General features: G+C 42.3%; 1 protein-coding gene across 2 annotated transcripts in view; it reads left to right on the plus strand.

Moving 5' to 3' along the window:
* Positions 1–15,373, plus strand: part of tp53bp2a (tumor protein p53 binding protein, 2a) — an 83,913-nt gene that overhangs the window by 52,028 nt on the left and 16,512 nt on the right. For both annotated transcript variants that reach the window (XM_060916909.1, XM_060916908.1), the window contains exons 4-11: positions 628–698; positions 891–992; positions 1,141–1,315; positions 2,960–3,141; positions 5,514–5,678; positions 8,719–8,766; positions 9,567–9,768; positions 14,856–14,975. In XM_060916909.1, coding sequence (XP_060772892.1) covers positions 628–698; positions 891–992; positions 1,141–1,315; positions 2,960–3,141; positions 5,514–5,678; positions 8,719–8,766; positions 9,567–9,768; positions 14,856–14,975 — 1,065 coding nt within the window. The remainder of the gene's footprint in view (positions 1–627; positions 699–890; positions 993–1,140; positions 1,316–2,959; positions 3,142–5,513; positions 5,679–8,718; positions 8,767–9,566; positions 9,769–14,855; positions 14,976–15,373) is intronic.

Raw genomic sequence — 15,373 nt, forward strand, 5'->3', positions numbered from 1 at the left:
AGAAGCTACTTCACCTGCTTCTCATCACCTGGTCTTTAATGGGAATGGTTCACTTGAGTGTGTACACGCACGCACGCGCGCACACACATTTTATGAGAACCAGATTTGTCAAACTATACTTTTGTATAGACTGCACAAGTGCTGCTCTTTTATTCTCCGGTTATTCAACACTGATTTGGTAGAAAATATGTTGCGTAATCTTGTCGCGGTCCTCCTCTATCCCCTTTTGAGCCTTCAGTCTAACCCTCTGTGAAAGTAGCCTGTAAGCATGATGTAAATGCCAAACTTCAGTGCAGGCCAGAGGATGATTTACGACTTGGTCCTGTGACATTATTTCCCCTGATGAGCGGTGACTCTGACTTCTTGTTCAGAGAACCGTGCTAAATGTGTGGCTCATCGCCAGTCACAGGACTACAGTGTCCTTTGTTCTAGCGAAGGCTTGGTGCTAATTTTGAGTTGACTGTTTTTCTAACCTCCGTGCGACCCCGTGCTTCAATCCATCCATTGAAAGCGGGTCTTTTTTCTTCATTTCGTCACAACCCGTTGACTATGCTAGCAGTTTTTGTCAGCTATGAGTGTGTTGTGTCAAATGACAGATAATTAATGTATTACGTGAACGTTTTCCAGGAAATGCCAGGAGCATGGAACAGAGGAGGAACGGTGTAAAAGGACCCCCAGATAGAAGGATGGAGAATGGGGTGAGTCACTGACTGTTTTTTTTCTTCGAGCAAAATAATAAATAAGATGCCTTTTTGTAAGAAAGCTAGTATTTGTTGATGTGTGTGTGTGTGGGGGGAGTATTGAAGAACGGAAAAGAGTGAAGCTGCTTTTGTGAATTCCTTTCATGAAACCTGAGCTTCATGTGATGTGCGCCTTCATGTGTTTTGCAGGTGGCTGCTCCACGCATGGACATGACTCTGGCTGAGCTGCAGGAGATGGCGACGCGACAGCAGCAACAAATCGATGCGCAGCAGCAGCTGCTGGCCTCTAAGGTAGCTGAAGCTTGGAGAAGTGGGATAAGGTCGTGTGAGATTGTAGAAGGAAACGTTTGTAATTACATTTAGAAGTAATGGACCTGCCCAATAAGTGTATTTCTGGTATAATACTTGCCCATCGACCCTTTCTTGCCTTGACGTATAGGAACAGCGCCTGCGCTACCTGAAGCAGCAAGATCAGATGAAACAGCAGCAGGCTTCCGAACAGGAGAAGTTACAGCGCCTCAGGGAGAACGTGGAGAAGCAGGAGGCTCGGCTCAAGAAAGTGCGTGCTCTCAAAGGCCAGGTGGAGCAGAAGCGCATCAGCAATGGAAAACTGGGTGAGCGTTTATCAGTAACGTCACATGTTTACTATTATAACTTTTGGATGATCTCATATTGTTGTTATATATATTAATTAGTGCATCTCAAAAAATTAGAATACCATGAAAAAGTTCCTTTTTTTTTCATAATTTAATTCAAAAAGGTAAACTTTCATATATTCTATATTCATTACATGTAAAGTGAAATATTTAAAGCCTTTTTTGTTTTAATTTTGATGATTATGGCTTATAGCTCATGAAAATCAGAAATCCAGTATCTCAAATTATTAGAATATTCCTTAAGATCAATCAAAAAAAGGATTTACAATACAGAAATGTCCAACTTCTGAAAAGTATATTCATTTATACACTCAATACTTGGTTGGGGCTCCTTTACCATGAATTACTGTATCAATGCGGTGTGGCATGGAGGTGATCAGTTTGTGGCACTGCTGAGGTGTTATTGAAGCCCAGGTTGCTTTGATAGTGGCCATCTGTATTTTTTGGTCGGGTGTTTCTCATCTTCCTCTTGACAATACCCCATAGATTCTCTATGGGGTTCAGGTCAGGCGAGTTGGCTGGCCAATCAAACACAGTAATATCATGGTCAGCAAACCATTTGGTAGTAGTTTTGGCACTGTGGGTAGGTGCTAAGTCCTGCTGGAAAAGGAAATCAGCATCTCCAAAAAGCTTGTCAGCAGATGGAAGCATGAAGTGCTCTAAAATCTCCTGGTAGATGGCTGTGTTGACTTTGGACTTGATAAAATACAGTGGACTAACACCAGCAGATGACATGGCACCCCAAATTACAGACTGTGGAAACTTCACACTGGGCTTCAAACACCTTGGATTCTGTGCCTCTCCACTCTTCCTCCAGACTCTAGAACCGTGATTTCCAAATTAAATGCAAAATGTACTTTCATCTGAAAAGAGGACTTTGGACCACTGAGCAACAGTCCATTTCTTTCTCTCCTTAGCCCAGATAAGACACTTCTGACATTGTCTCTGGCTCAGGAGTAGCTTGATATTAGGAATGCAACAGTTGTATCCCCTTTCTTGAAGATGTCTGTTCATGATGGGTCTTGATACACTGACACCAGCCTCAGTCCACTCCTTGTGAAGCTCTCCCAAGTTCTTGAATCAAATTTCTTGACAATCCTCTCAAGACTGCGGCCATCCCTGTTGCTTGTGCACCTTTTCCAGCCACCCTTTTCAGCAATGACTTTTTGTGGCTTACCCTCCTTGTGGAGGGCATCAGTGATCATCTTCTGGACAACAGTCAAGTCAGCAGTCTTCCCCATGATTGTGGTTGTGTGTACTGAACTAGACCGAGAGATACACTGTGTTCATACTGTTTTACTCAAACTCGAAATGAAATATTCTAATATTTTGAGATTTTTTTTTTTTTTTTTGTACTGTATACCATACTGATTAAAATTAAAATAGAAAAATGCTTGAAACATTTTAGTTTGTGTAATGAGTCTATAATATATAACGTTTTCACTTTCTTAAATAACTGATGGAAAATATTAAACTTTTTCACAATATTGTAATTTTTTGAGATGCACTAGTATATATTGTTTCACCTCTAGTCCCAGCGTATCCTGAGATTTCTGAAGTGTTTCCGGGTTGTTGTGTTTTTTTTTTTTTTTTTTTCTCTAGTGGAGGAAATCGAGCAGATGAACAACCTCTTCCAGCAGAAGCAGCGTGAGCTCGTAGTGGCAGTGTCTAAAGTGGAGGAGCTCAGCAGGCAGCTGGAGATGCTGAAGAACGGCAAGATGGACGCTCTACACGATAATCAGAGCGCTGTGGCTGAGCTTGATCGTCTCTACAGAGAGCTACAGGTGTGGCTCTTAAGCATCAGTCACACTATACATCACGTCCACTAAATTTCCTTCTTGTTGCTCACTACTTGTTGCTCGTGTGGGGGGTCTTGGTTTTACACTGTATACTTGCTCCTGTATTGAGAGAAAATGATAGTGTGAGAGAAAAATAATTGGATAAAATAAAAGGTTAAAAAGAGCTTTAAATAAGAGCCTCAAAATTTGACACCTGCCTTGAAATAAACTGTACAGTTCCCCTTTATATGACAAAATAGAAAAATAGTGGGATATTGGCATAGAAAGAAAACTAAAAATGTTGAAATAGTGGTGTTTGATCAGCTCAGAGTCCTTCAATGGGGGGGGGTGGAATTAAAAAGCTGTTATTAAACAAATGAGACAAAAATATTCTACTTGGTCATTTATTTATTGAGGAAAATGATCCAATATTACATATCTGAGTGGCAAAAGTATGTAAACCTTTGCTTTCAGTATCTGGTGTGACCCCCTTGTGCAGCAATAACTGCAACTAAACGTTTCCGGTAGCTGTTGATCAGTCCTGCACACCGGCTTGGAGGAATTTTAGCCCATTCCTCCGTACAGAACAGCTTCAACTCTGGGATGTTGGTGGGTTTCCTCACATGAACTGCTCACTTCAGGTCCTTCCACAACATTTTGATTGGATTAAGGTCAGGACTTTGACTTGGCCATTCCAAAACATTAACTTTATTCTTCTTTAACCATTCTTTGGTAGAACGACTTGTGTGCTTAGGGTCGTTGTTTTGCTGCATGACCCACCTTCTCTTGAGATTCAGTTCATGGACAGATGTCCTGACATTTTCCTTTAGAATTTGCTGGTATAATTCAGAATTCATTGTTCCATCAATGATGGCAAACCGTCCTGGCCCAGATGCAGCAAAACAGGCCCAAACCATGATACTACCACCACCATGTTTCACAGATGGGATGAGGTTCTTATGCTGGAATGTAGTTTTTTCCTTTCTCCAAACGCTTCTCATTTAAACCAAAAAGTTCTATTGTGGTCTCATCCGTCCACAAAACATTTTTCCAGAGGCCTTCTGGCTTGTCCATGTGACTTTTTTTTTTTTTTTAAGCAAACTGCAGATGAGCAGCAATGTTCTTTTTGGAGAGCAGTGGCTTTCTCCTTGCAACCCTGCCATGCACACCATTGTTGTTCAGTGTTCTCCTGATTGTGGACTAATGAACATTAACATTAGCTAATGTGAGAGAGGCCTTCAGTTGCTTAGAAGTTACCCTGGGGTCCTTTGTGACCTCGCCAACTATTGCACGCCTTGCTCTTGGAGTGATCTTTGTTGGTCGACCACTCCTGGGGAGGGTAACAATGGTCTTGAATTTCCTCCATTTGTACACAATCTGTCTGATTGTGGATTGGTGGAGTCCAAACTCTTTAGAGATGGTTCTGTAACCTTTTCCAGCCTGATGAGCATCATCAACGCTTTTTCTGAGGTCCTCAGAAATCTCCTTTGTTCGTGCCATGATACACTTCCACAAACATGTGTTGTGAAGATCAGACATTGATAGATCCCTGTTCTTTAAATAAAACAGGGTGCCCACTCACACCTGATTGTCATCCCACTGATTGAAAACACCTGACTCTAATTTCACCTTCAAATTAACTGCTAATCCTAGAGGTTCACATACTTTTGCCACTCACAGATATGTAATATTGGATCATTTTCCTCAATAAATAAATGACCAAGTTTAATACTTTTGTCTCCGTTGTTTAACTTGTGTGAAAATCTGATGTTTTAGGTCATATTTATGCAGAAATATAGAAAATTCTAAAGGGCTCACAAACTTTTTCAAGCACCACTGTAAGATAGCTACCTCAAAGATTCACATTGTCTGTTTTACTGTAAAGAGTGGTGGTGCAAACAGGATGGTTCTGCTGTCTCTGCAGGTTACAGGTCTGCGCCTGTGTTTATTAAACAGACGAATATGCTGATCTGTGCACTGCTCTCCATGCGGAGATTATCAAGTTAGCTTGATTGAATCGGTGAAAATTTGTTCCCAAGACAAAAAGTCCACAAGGACACTGTCGTATCGTCTCTGGAACTAAAACATCAGTCCAGAATCTCTCTCTTCAGTTGGGTTGAGATCTGGCGACTGTGAAGACAATATCATATGATTTGCATCATTTTCGTCCTCAACAAACCATCCAGTGAGCCTTCGTGCACACCGTGGATGGGGCGGAGTCATCCTGGTCGAGGACAGAAATGTCCCATCATTGTTAAATGTTCTCTAAACTGTCAGTATTCTTCAAGGACGAACCAACTTCCCTGTCTTTTTTTTTTTTTTTTTGGACATATTTGATATGTGGTTTTAAAATATAAATCTCTTCTCCTCCCAATCAGCTCCGGAACACCATGAACCAGGAGCAGAACTCAAAGCTGCAGCAGCAGAGGGAGAACTTGAACAAGAAGAACCAGGAGGTGGCCACCATGGACAAGCGGGTCAGCGAGCTCCGTGATCGCCTGTGGAAGAAGAAAGCAGCGCTGCAGCAGAAAGAGAATCTTCCAGTGAGTACGAACCTAAGAACAAACTAACACTCCTTCCAGGACAGTTCACGGAGTATAGATACTTGGACACAGAAAATAATAATTGGGCTAAAATTAAGGTCCGGAGATATTATCAGTGAGGCTCAGGTAGCAAACTGTACAGGGACTCCGGAGCACTCGGACATCACAAAATGTCCTGCTTGTGTTTTGTAATTTGGCCACAACGCATCAAGCCAGCAGTCTGAGTTGCTACTTGATAAGATACTGATTAGTTTTTTTTTTTTTTTTAAACCTCATAAGGATCAGTACTGCTCTCTAATGTCCATATGAAGTCTGTGAGAATGGAAAAAAAATTATTCCAAAAAAGTTGGGACAAAGTACAAATTGTAAATAAAAACGGAATGCAATGATGTGGAAGTTTCAAAATTCCATATTTTATTCAGAGTAGAGCATAGATGACATATCAAATGTTTAAACTGAGCAAATGTATCATTTAAAGAGAAAAATTAGGTGATTTTAAATTTCATGACAACAACACATCTCAAAGTTGGGACAAGGCCATGTTTACCACTGTGAGACATCCCCTTTTCTCTTTACAACAGTCTGTAAACGTCTGGGGACTGAGGAGACAAGTTGCTCAAGTTTAGGGATAGGAATGTTAACCCATTCTTGTCTAATGTAGGATTCTAGTTGCTCAACTGTCTTAGGTCTTTTTTGTCGTATCTTCCGTTTTATGATGCGCCAAATGTTTTCTCTGGGTGAAAGATCTGGACTGCAGGCTGGCCAGTTCAGTACCCGGACCCTTCTTCTACGCAGCCATGATGCTGTAATTGATGCAGTATGTGGTTTGGCATTGTCATGTTGGAAAATGCAAGGTCTTCCCTGAAAGAGACGTCGTCTGGATGGGAGCATATGTTGCTCTAGAACCTGGATATACCTTTCAGCACTGATGGTGTCTTTCCAGATGTGTAAGCTGCCCATGCCACACGCACTAATGCAACCCCATACCATCAGAGATGCAGGCTTCTGAACTGAGCGCTGATGATAACTTGGGTCGTCCTTCTCCTCTTTAGTCCGAATGACACGGCGTCCCTGATTTCCATAAAGAACTTCAAATTTTGATTCGTCTGACCACAGAACAGTTTTCCACTTTGCCACAGTCCATTTTAAATGAGCCTTGGCCCAGAGAAGACATCTGCGCTTCTGGATCATGTTTAGATACGGCTTCTTCTTTGAACTATAGAGTTTTAGCTGGCAACGGCGGATGGCACGGTGAATTGTGTTCACAGATAATGTTCTCTGGAAATATTCCTGAGCCCATTTTGTGATTTCCAATACAGAAGCATGCCTGTATGTGATGCAGTGCCGTCTAAGGGCCCGAAGATCACGGGCACCCAGTATGGTTTTCCGGCCTTGACCCTTACGCACAGAGATTCTTCCAGATTCTCTGAATCTTTTGATGATATTATGCACTGTAGATGATGATATGTTCAAACTCTTTGCAATTTTACACTGTCGAACTCCTTTCTGATATTGCTCCACTATTTGTCGGCGCAGAATTAGGGGGATTGGTGATCCTCTTCCCATCTTTACTTCTGAGAGCCGCTGCCACTCCAAGATGCTCTTTTTATACCCAGTCATGTTAATGACCTATTGCCAATTGACCTAATGAGTTGCAATTTGGTCCTCCAGCTGTTCCTTTTTTGTACCTTTAACTTTTCCAGCTTCTTATTGCCCCTGTCCCAACTTTTTTGAGATGTGTTGCTGTCGTGAAATTTCGAATGAGCCAATATTTGGCATGAAATTTCAAAATGTCTCACTTTCGACATTTGATATGTTGTCTATGTTCTATTGTGAATACAATATCAGTTTTTGAGATTTGTAAATTATTGCGTTCCGTTTTTATTTCCAATTTGGACTTTGTCCCAACTCTTTTGGAATCGGGGGTGTCCCTCATGGTATTTTGATGCAGAGAGCAGGACTGTCATGGGGTGAAGTGTAAAGATGTGTGCAGAGTCTCGGAAACAGGTTGGAGTGGATGGCCAAATCGTTCACGGGACAAACACCGGGTACTTTTCCACCAGCAATGCACCGACACTGCCTGAGTGACTCATCTCAACTGCTCCTATTTTAATTTGACGCTGCAAGCTGTCCTCATGTGGAGCCTCCGTTTCTGTTTTTATTCCCATCACGCACCACCTTAAGCACAAGGCCCTCCTCTGTGGTGGTATGATGGGCCAAGAACTAATAGCAGGCGAGACACAGATGCTGTACTCTGATTGGCTGACTGTCGACATCATTGCGTGACATGACCTCATAGGAAATTGCTTGGTAAATATCATGTGCAAATATTTGCACTGTGTGTCCGGTTATTGTAAACATGCATTACTGTCTTTTACATTTTGTGGCAGTTTCACAAAGTGCCCTCTGATCAATGCAAGCCACAAAAAAAAAAAAAGCATGAAGATATATATTTTTCTCCTATATTGTGAATTTAATCTTGATTTTTTTTTTTTTTTAAATAAAATGTTTGGTCTTTTCTGTCATGTTTCTGGTGGTGTTCATGGTGCCATGTGCAATTCTGTAACAAGGACTTTTACTAATCCAGCCTACTTTTCCTGCCTCTGATTCCTAAAGAATGGAAAAAGGCTCGAGCTTGTGCAGCATTCCTCAAGATTTTTCCAAGCACTGAAACTCCTGTCCTTTATAAAGCCTTTCTTCTTCTACAAAAACTTAAAGATGGTGCAGGTGGAAATTTTTTTATTTTTTTTCAAATAAACCCACGCTTGTTTTTCGCTCTGCACGGAATATTAATGAAACTAACACAAAGGGATGATGAGTCTTTAATCACTGCCAAGAAATGTTGGTGACGCTACGAGGCACGCACGGTGGTCCAGGACACAGCGGGGCTCTTCCCGAGCGGGATTTCTTTCAGACTAAACCGAATTTCTCACACGTCCTGGTGCTTTGACGAACGGGATCATCTTCCTCTAACAACAAGACAACAGTGTTGCGCCTCTTTTGAATGTGCTGAAGTTGTTTTGTTCTTGTTTCCCTTAAGAATGGCTTCCCTGTTAAGGAAAAGGCTTCAAAAGATACCCCACCCAAGGTAAAACCACAATTTTGGACATTGTTAGTCGGTTCATTCATGCAAGTCATCCCCATTTGGTAGCGGATTTACGGGAACCTTTAATTTAGACGGATTTTTTTTTTTTTTTTTAAGAACACTGCTTTGAGTTAAGTGCTGTTCATTTTCAGTTGCATAAGCAGTTTTGGAAAAGCTTGCTTTTTTTGGGGGGGGGGTCAAAGGATGAGATGTGCATATTGGCAGTTGTTAAGACATCAGAAATTATTCGTCAGTATTTTGGGCTGGCGAATTATGTTGGGGCCCCTCTCCCCTTAAAGCACTTCTTTGCATTAATAATCAGTTCATCCATTAAATATAAAGCTATTAATGTCATTTTCCTGCAGCTGTAATGCCAAAGACGGTATATCAAGATGATGATTTGCTAATAAAATGATGGGGGGGAGGGAAGGGCGCTATTATGGAATGGAAGTGCAAAGTGAATATAAATTCTTTTTAAGCTCATAAAAATGTCTCATTTTAATTAACACGTCTGGACAAAATGATTTGATTTTGCTTTTTTGTTTCTTTATTTTTTAACTTTTTCTTAATTTTGTCATTTTGTTTATTCTCTGAAACCCCCCCCCCCCCCCCCCCAAAAAAAAAAAAATTGTGCTTTTCAATTTTGCTTAATTTATTAATGTGTACCTGTTTTGTCATGAATGCTTGGTTCGTAATACATGTGAAGTGAGGATGAAATGGGATATGTCTGTGTAAAAAAAAAAAAAGACCCGAGATTAAAACATTTAATAATATCATTCCCCCCCCCCCCCCCCCCCCCCAAGGTCTCCTCTGATGGCCAGCCCCCCCAGTCAGGGGGTCAGTCTCGCGTGGCTGCAGTGGGGCCGTATATCCAGTCATCCACCATGCCACGCGGCCCATCCAGACACGATCTGCTGAAGCCCGCCTACCCTGACGGCACAACAACACTGCCACCGCAGGACAGGAGCACCAGCATGGTGTCGGCGCCGGGCAAACCTGGCTCAGGTACAGCACGCACTGGCATTGAAAGCGTTTCGTGTCCTTTACCTTCCAAAGCCCAATAGCGGTGTGAAAATATGAGGATTGCTCTGAGGAACGCCAACTCTGTTTGTTTGTAGTTTAACAATAGGCACTCAGAAAGCTGGAACTCTCTGTGGTGTGTCCTGTGACTCTTTTTTTGAGGTTTAGTTTGCATTTGTCGCAGGGGATGAGAGTTCTCGGACGGCTTCTGGAACACGGCTGCAGCGCGCCTCTGATGTCACTCTCACTTCAGAAGGTCGCCACCACTGGTCATTAGTGTCGTGTGCTGTGATGCCGTGAGCCATTTCTGATTGACTGCTCCATTTTGATTCTCCCACGCTTTTACTGTAGAACACTACAGTGCTTTCTACAATTATTGGCACCCCTTGGAAAGGTTAGTTAGGAAAAAATACACCACCTGGTGAAGTAGAAATGAGAGAAATCCAACCTTTTAACTGATTTTATTCAGAGAAAAACAAATCCCTCAATAAGAAATAATTATTTTCCACAGAAACACATGGGCCACTATTATTGGCACCCCTGGAAATTATAGTGGCCACAATGTAACTGGAGCATGGAGTGTGTAGGAACTTTCAAGCTGTAATCCATGACTTCCTGGTTAACTGGGGGATAAATATGAGGTGAATTCCCTTTGTCGTACACGAATATGGGAATGATAAGAACACACAAACCAAATGAGGGAGAAGTGTGTTGACGTTCATAAGTCAGGGAATGGTTATTTAAAAAAAAAAAGCTACTCGCCTGAAAATGTCTGTTTCCACTGTTATGTCGGGTAGTAATAATAATTAATAAAGTGGATACTAACTGGAACTGTTACAGACTTGCCTGGAAGAGGACCCAAGTTTAGTTTTCCCCCGTATTTTGTGAGGAGGAGGAGGGTAAGAGAGGCAAATAAATAAAACTCCCCAAGGATCACTGTTGGTGAATTGCAAGAAAAAGTAAAATCTTGGCATTTCCAAGTCTCCAAAACCACCATCAGACACCACCTTCATGCCAACAGATTATTGAGAAGGTCTGCCAGGAAGGAAAAAAAAAAAAGGCTTTTCTGTCCGTTAACCACAAACATAAGCACCTGGAGTGAAACGTTACTCCAACTTTGACTGGAACCATTTTCTATGGTCTGATGAAATAAAAAATTGAGTTATTTTTTGGCAACAAACACTCAAGGTGGGTTTGATGTAAAAAGAAAGATAGCTATCATGAAAAGAACCCGATCCCAACTGTAAAACATGGTGGAAGTTCTGTGATGTTTTGGGGCTGGTTTTTTTTTTTTTTTTCCCCCAAAGGCTCTGGAAACCTTGTTTGTGTACATGGCATCATGGACTCCATGAAATACCAGGACAAATGAAAACTGGGTGGTCATTGGATCTTCCAGCAGGACAATGATCCCAAGCATATGTTCAAATCAACACAAAAACGGTTGACTGAGCGCAGAATCAAGCTTCTCCCATGGCCATCTCATATCCCTTTTCCACCAAATCAGTTCCAGGGCTGGTTCAGGGCCAGTGCTGGTGCTGGTTCACAACTCGTTCAACTTGCGAGCCAGCTGAGAACCAGTTTGCTTTTCCATTGCTCATGGAGCTACGTCAGTTACGTCGCTGTATACGTCAGTTATGTCACTACGTTTACATAAACCTTGGCACGAATATCGAAGCAAAAACAACACGGAAGCAGCAACAACAACAATAATAATAATAATGGATGACTTCGCGTTTGTACAGCTGCAGCTTCTCGTCGCTTAAAAATGGTGATCTTTCGCGGTCTTGTTATTGTTGTTGGTCTTAACAACTCCGCCCCCCCTCGCTGACGTAAGCGGTTCTTTCCTCTGGCCCAGCAGAGAGTTGGTGCTAGCCTGGAACAGGTTTTTCTGGCCCCAGAGCCAGTTCTTTGTCAGTGGAAACAGAAAACCCGGTTCCAAACTAAGCACTGGCCCCGAACCAGCCCTGGAACTGCTTTGGTGGAAAAGGGGCATCAGTCCCCTGACCTGAACCCCATTGAAAACCTGTGGGGTGAGCTGAAGAGGAGAGAGCACAAGAGAGGGCCGAGGACCCTGGATGATCTGGAGAGATTGTGTGAAGAGGAACGGTCTCTGATGCCCTGCTCTGTATCTCCATCTTTATAAAATGTTATAGGATAGACTCGGTCCTGTTTTACTGACAAAGCGAGGTTGTACAAATTATTCAGTGCATAATAGTGGCACATCTGGGGTGTTGTTGTTTTTTTTTCCCCCTTGAGGCATTTGTTTTTCTCTGAATACATTTATTTCAATGGAAGGTTGGATTTTTTTTTTTTTTTTCAGTGTGAGATGAAGCAGCAACTTCACCAAAAAGTGGATTTTTTTTTTTCTTCCCCCTTAACCCTTTTTGCTAATCTTTCCACGGAGTACCAATAATTGTGGAGGACCCTGTACATCAGCGGTCACCAACCAGGACGTGTCATGCCAGACTGAACTGCTGCTCATGCAACATTTCTGGAGCACTGACCACACTCGGAGAAAAGCCCTAATTGACAGCTTCTTCATACAGGAACGCTCGGTCATCCATGATGGGTTAGAGTCAAATTGATTAACGGGAGAGTCAGTAATGCTGCCAAGACAGAATGGCCGGTTTTGTTCGTTTGAGCTTCTGGTCAGTGTCATTTCTCTGCTCTCCAGACAATTGGGCAAATATTTTTCTATTTCACCACTTGAGTACCTTCCCAGTTATAACGTGGGAATGCTAATATCACCGTTACGTTAGTAAAGTAGTTGAGGTCGTGGTAGATTTTGGTCAAAAGATTCTGCAAGTATCAATATGTTAACAGAATCTGGATTCCAAACGTTCAACAGAAATAGCCTTTTGGCGGGGGTTTTTTTCCCCCTCCATCTGTTCATCCTGGCCATGTTGGTCTTCAGTCGTTCGGTCAGGTATGAGCAGCAGCTCAAGTTTTCTCAGCTCTGCTTCGTGAAGAGCGTGGTGGAAAATTTGAAAGCATTGAGTTCCATGTCCCTTAAAGCTAGCACTGTCTGTGGTTTATTAGTGTGATCTTTTTTTTTTTTCAATCTCACTGTATGCCATTCCTGCCATGTTCAGCACTGTTTGCAATTTTTTTTTTTATATAGAAGAAATGCTCTTGCTTAAGCCGCTGAAAGAACTGAGTGCCAAGAGAAAAGGTACACAGATGTTTTGCAGTGTTGACTGTGTGTGTGTGTGTGTGTGTGTGTGTGTGTGTGTGAGAAAGAGACCTGTGTTTTAAGGTTTTAATACGGAAGCCGCGAGAGGCCCTTCATATAATCTTTTTTTTTTTTTTTTTTTTTTTTTTTTTATTCACCTTGTTATCCCAAGATAACGACATAATTAATTCAGGATCTCGAGAAAACACAACTAATTCGAGATCTCGAGAAAACAAAACCGTTATTCCGAGATAACGACATAATTAATTCAGGATGTCAAGAAAACAACACAACTAATTCGAGATCTCGAGAAAACAAAACAATTATTTCATGATCTTGAGAAAACAGCTGAGATTTCTAGCAGAGCTGCGCCCCCTGTGGGTCAGACAACGAAGACTTAGGCCATGTACACACGTAGCCTGGTATTTTTAAAACCGAACATTCCCCCCCCCCCCCCCCCCCCCCCCCGTTTATAAAAATGTTTTATCCACACCACCTCGTCTTCGAAAAAAAATCCCTTCCACACATAACCGAACATCAGCATTTTCAATCACATTCATAAGCATTCCAAACCTGTAGATGGCATTATTTTCCCAAATCCTACCCCCTAATCACATCAGAATAGCCCTCTGTTGGCGTCACTTCCGCCTAAACATAAAACATGGCGCCAAGCTCGTTCGTCTGGACAGACTCGGAGACAGAATTGCTTCTAAACGCAATTTTGGAGTATAAACTTCAAAAGACGCAAGAAAACGTTGATTGGGAATCTTGTCAGTAGTTGGGCTTCTAAAATTAAACATGTAAATAGCACCTGCACAATAATTAACGCTTTCAAGGCACTACTCCGATCCATTACTCTTTGTCCATGCTTAATCTGGCTTCTGCAGTAAACAAAGGTCGCACGTTTGACGTCAGGGCAGATTTGTCATCATTTTTTTGGCACAGATTGTGACGTTCTAAACCGCAAAACTCCGGTTATCTCTGTCTACACGAAAAGGCATACACGGAGTTTTCAGAAATCTTCACTTTGCCCGGAGTTTTTTAAAATATTCGTTTTTGATGTGTTTTCATGTGGATGACAGGCCAAAATGTAGAAAAATATCTTCGGTTTAGCAGATACCCGGCTACGTGTGGACGGGGTCTTAGAAATTAGCGGACATGTAACAGAGCAGAAATGGCTTTTTACGATGCCTTGAGAGAGAGGGGGGCCAGTCTTCTGCGGAGGTGCCGCGGACTAATTTTAAAAGACTTAATGCAATCTCTCCCTGTGTCAACCCCTGATCAAAATATTGCCTTATTAGGTGATCGATTATTCCAGACATTCTAATGACCAAAGTTGCGTCTATACAGAATGAGAAATAGCCCCAAAGTCAGCATATCACAAGTCTCTTGGCGCACCTGAATGAACCATTTCTCAGCTGTTTACTCAAGATCTCGGAATAACGGTTTTGTTTTCTCAAGATCTCAAATTAGTTGTGGTGTTTTCTCGAGATCCTGAATTAATTATGTCGTTATCTCGGGATAACAAGGTGAATTTAAAAAAAAAGGATTTTATGAAGGGCCTCTCTCAGCTTCCGTATTTTAAACCTCGTAGCTACTATATAAAAAGATCTCTTTGTTGCTGTGTGAGAACACTGTCGTCTTCTCAGACTTGGAATGCAAGTCTTTTCTGCTCGCTCCCTGTCCAGTCTCCGTTCTCTGAACACGTTATCAGCAACTGCTTAATTAAAGCTCTCTCCAGGCTGTCTTTGATTTAATGCTTGGCTGGTCTGGTAAATTGTTACAGAAAGCGAATCCTGTGCAGTGCCGAGAGCCCGCTGGCGGCTGTCCCGTAATATCAGATCCTCATTATCAAAGTATTATTATTTGTAAAATAAGTGTCGTAACTTTTGTTCTCCAGGGCTGCAATCAACAAAGGTGCTTAAAGTGTCTGACTGGAGCTCACCTCCCACAGATTCCAACACCAGCCATGCTTCGTCCACTTTGCCACGGCTGCCAAGCCAAGGACCAGCAGAGCAAGGTGACCCCACAACACTAATCAAATCAAAGCCCTTCCCACGCCATGTGGCGCACAGGGCGGCGCCGATCTCCGTTTCCGTAGCCCTCGGCCTCTCGCCTATTTCATAACTCGGGTCACAGTGAGGGGCTAGTCCTCTGGTAACCGCGAGAGTTTGACTCCCCACTCGGATCTGTATTGCAGCGTGCCTTGCCAGACGCCAGTGGGCACCGTTTTTATGATGGTCTTTGGTATGACCCGACCGTGAGTAGAACTTGTGATCTCCCGATCGAGAAGCGGACACGCTAACCACTCAGCCAACTCGCAGTTCGCTATTTAATAACGCCTAATAAATTGCAGATTATAATTATTTGTCTCTGTGGAAAAGCAGCCTTTATTGTTTTTTGTATTACAGCTTAAAG

Source organism: Neoarius graeffei, chromosome 3 (assembly GCF_027579695.1).
Source record: "Neoarius graeffei isolate fNeoGra1 chromosome 3, fNeoGra1.pri, whole genome shotgun sequence".
Lineage (NCBI taxonomy): Eukaryota > Metazoa > Chordata > Actinopteri > Siluriformes > Ariidae > Neoarius > Neoarius graeffei.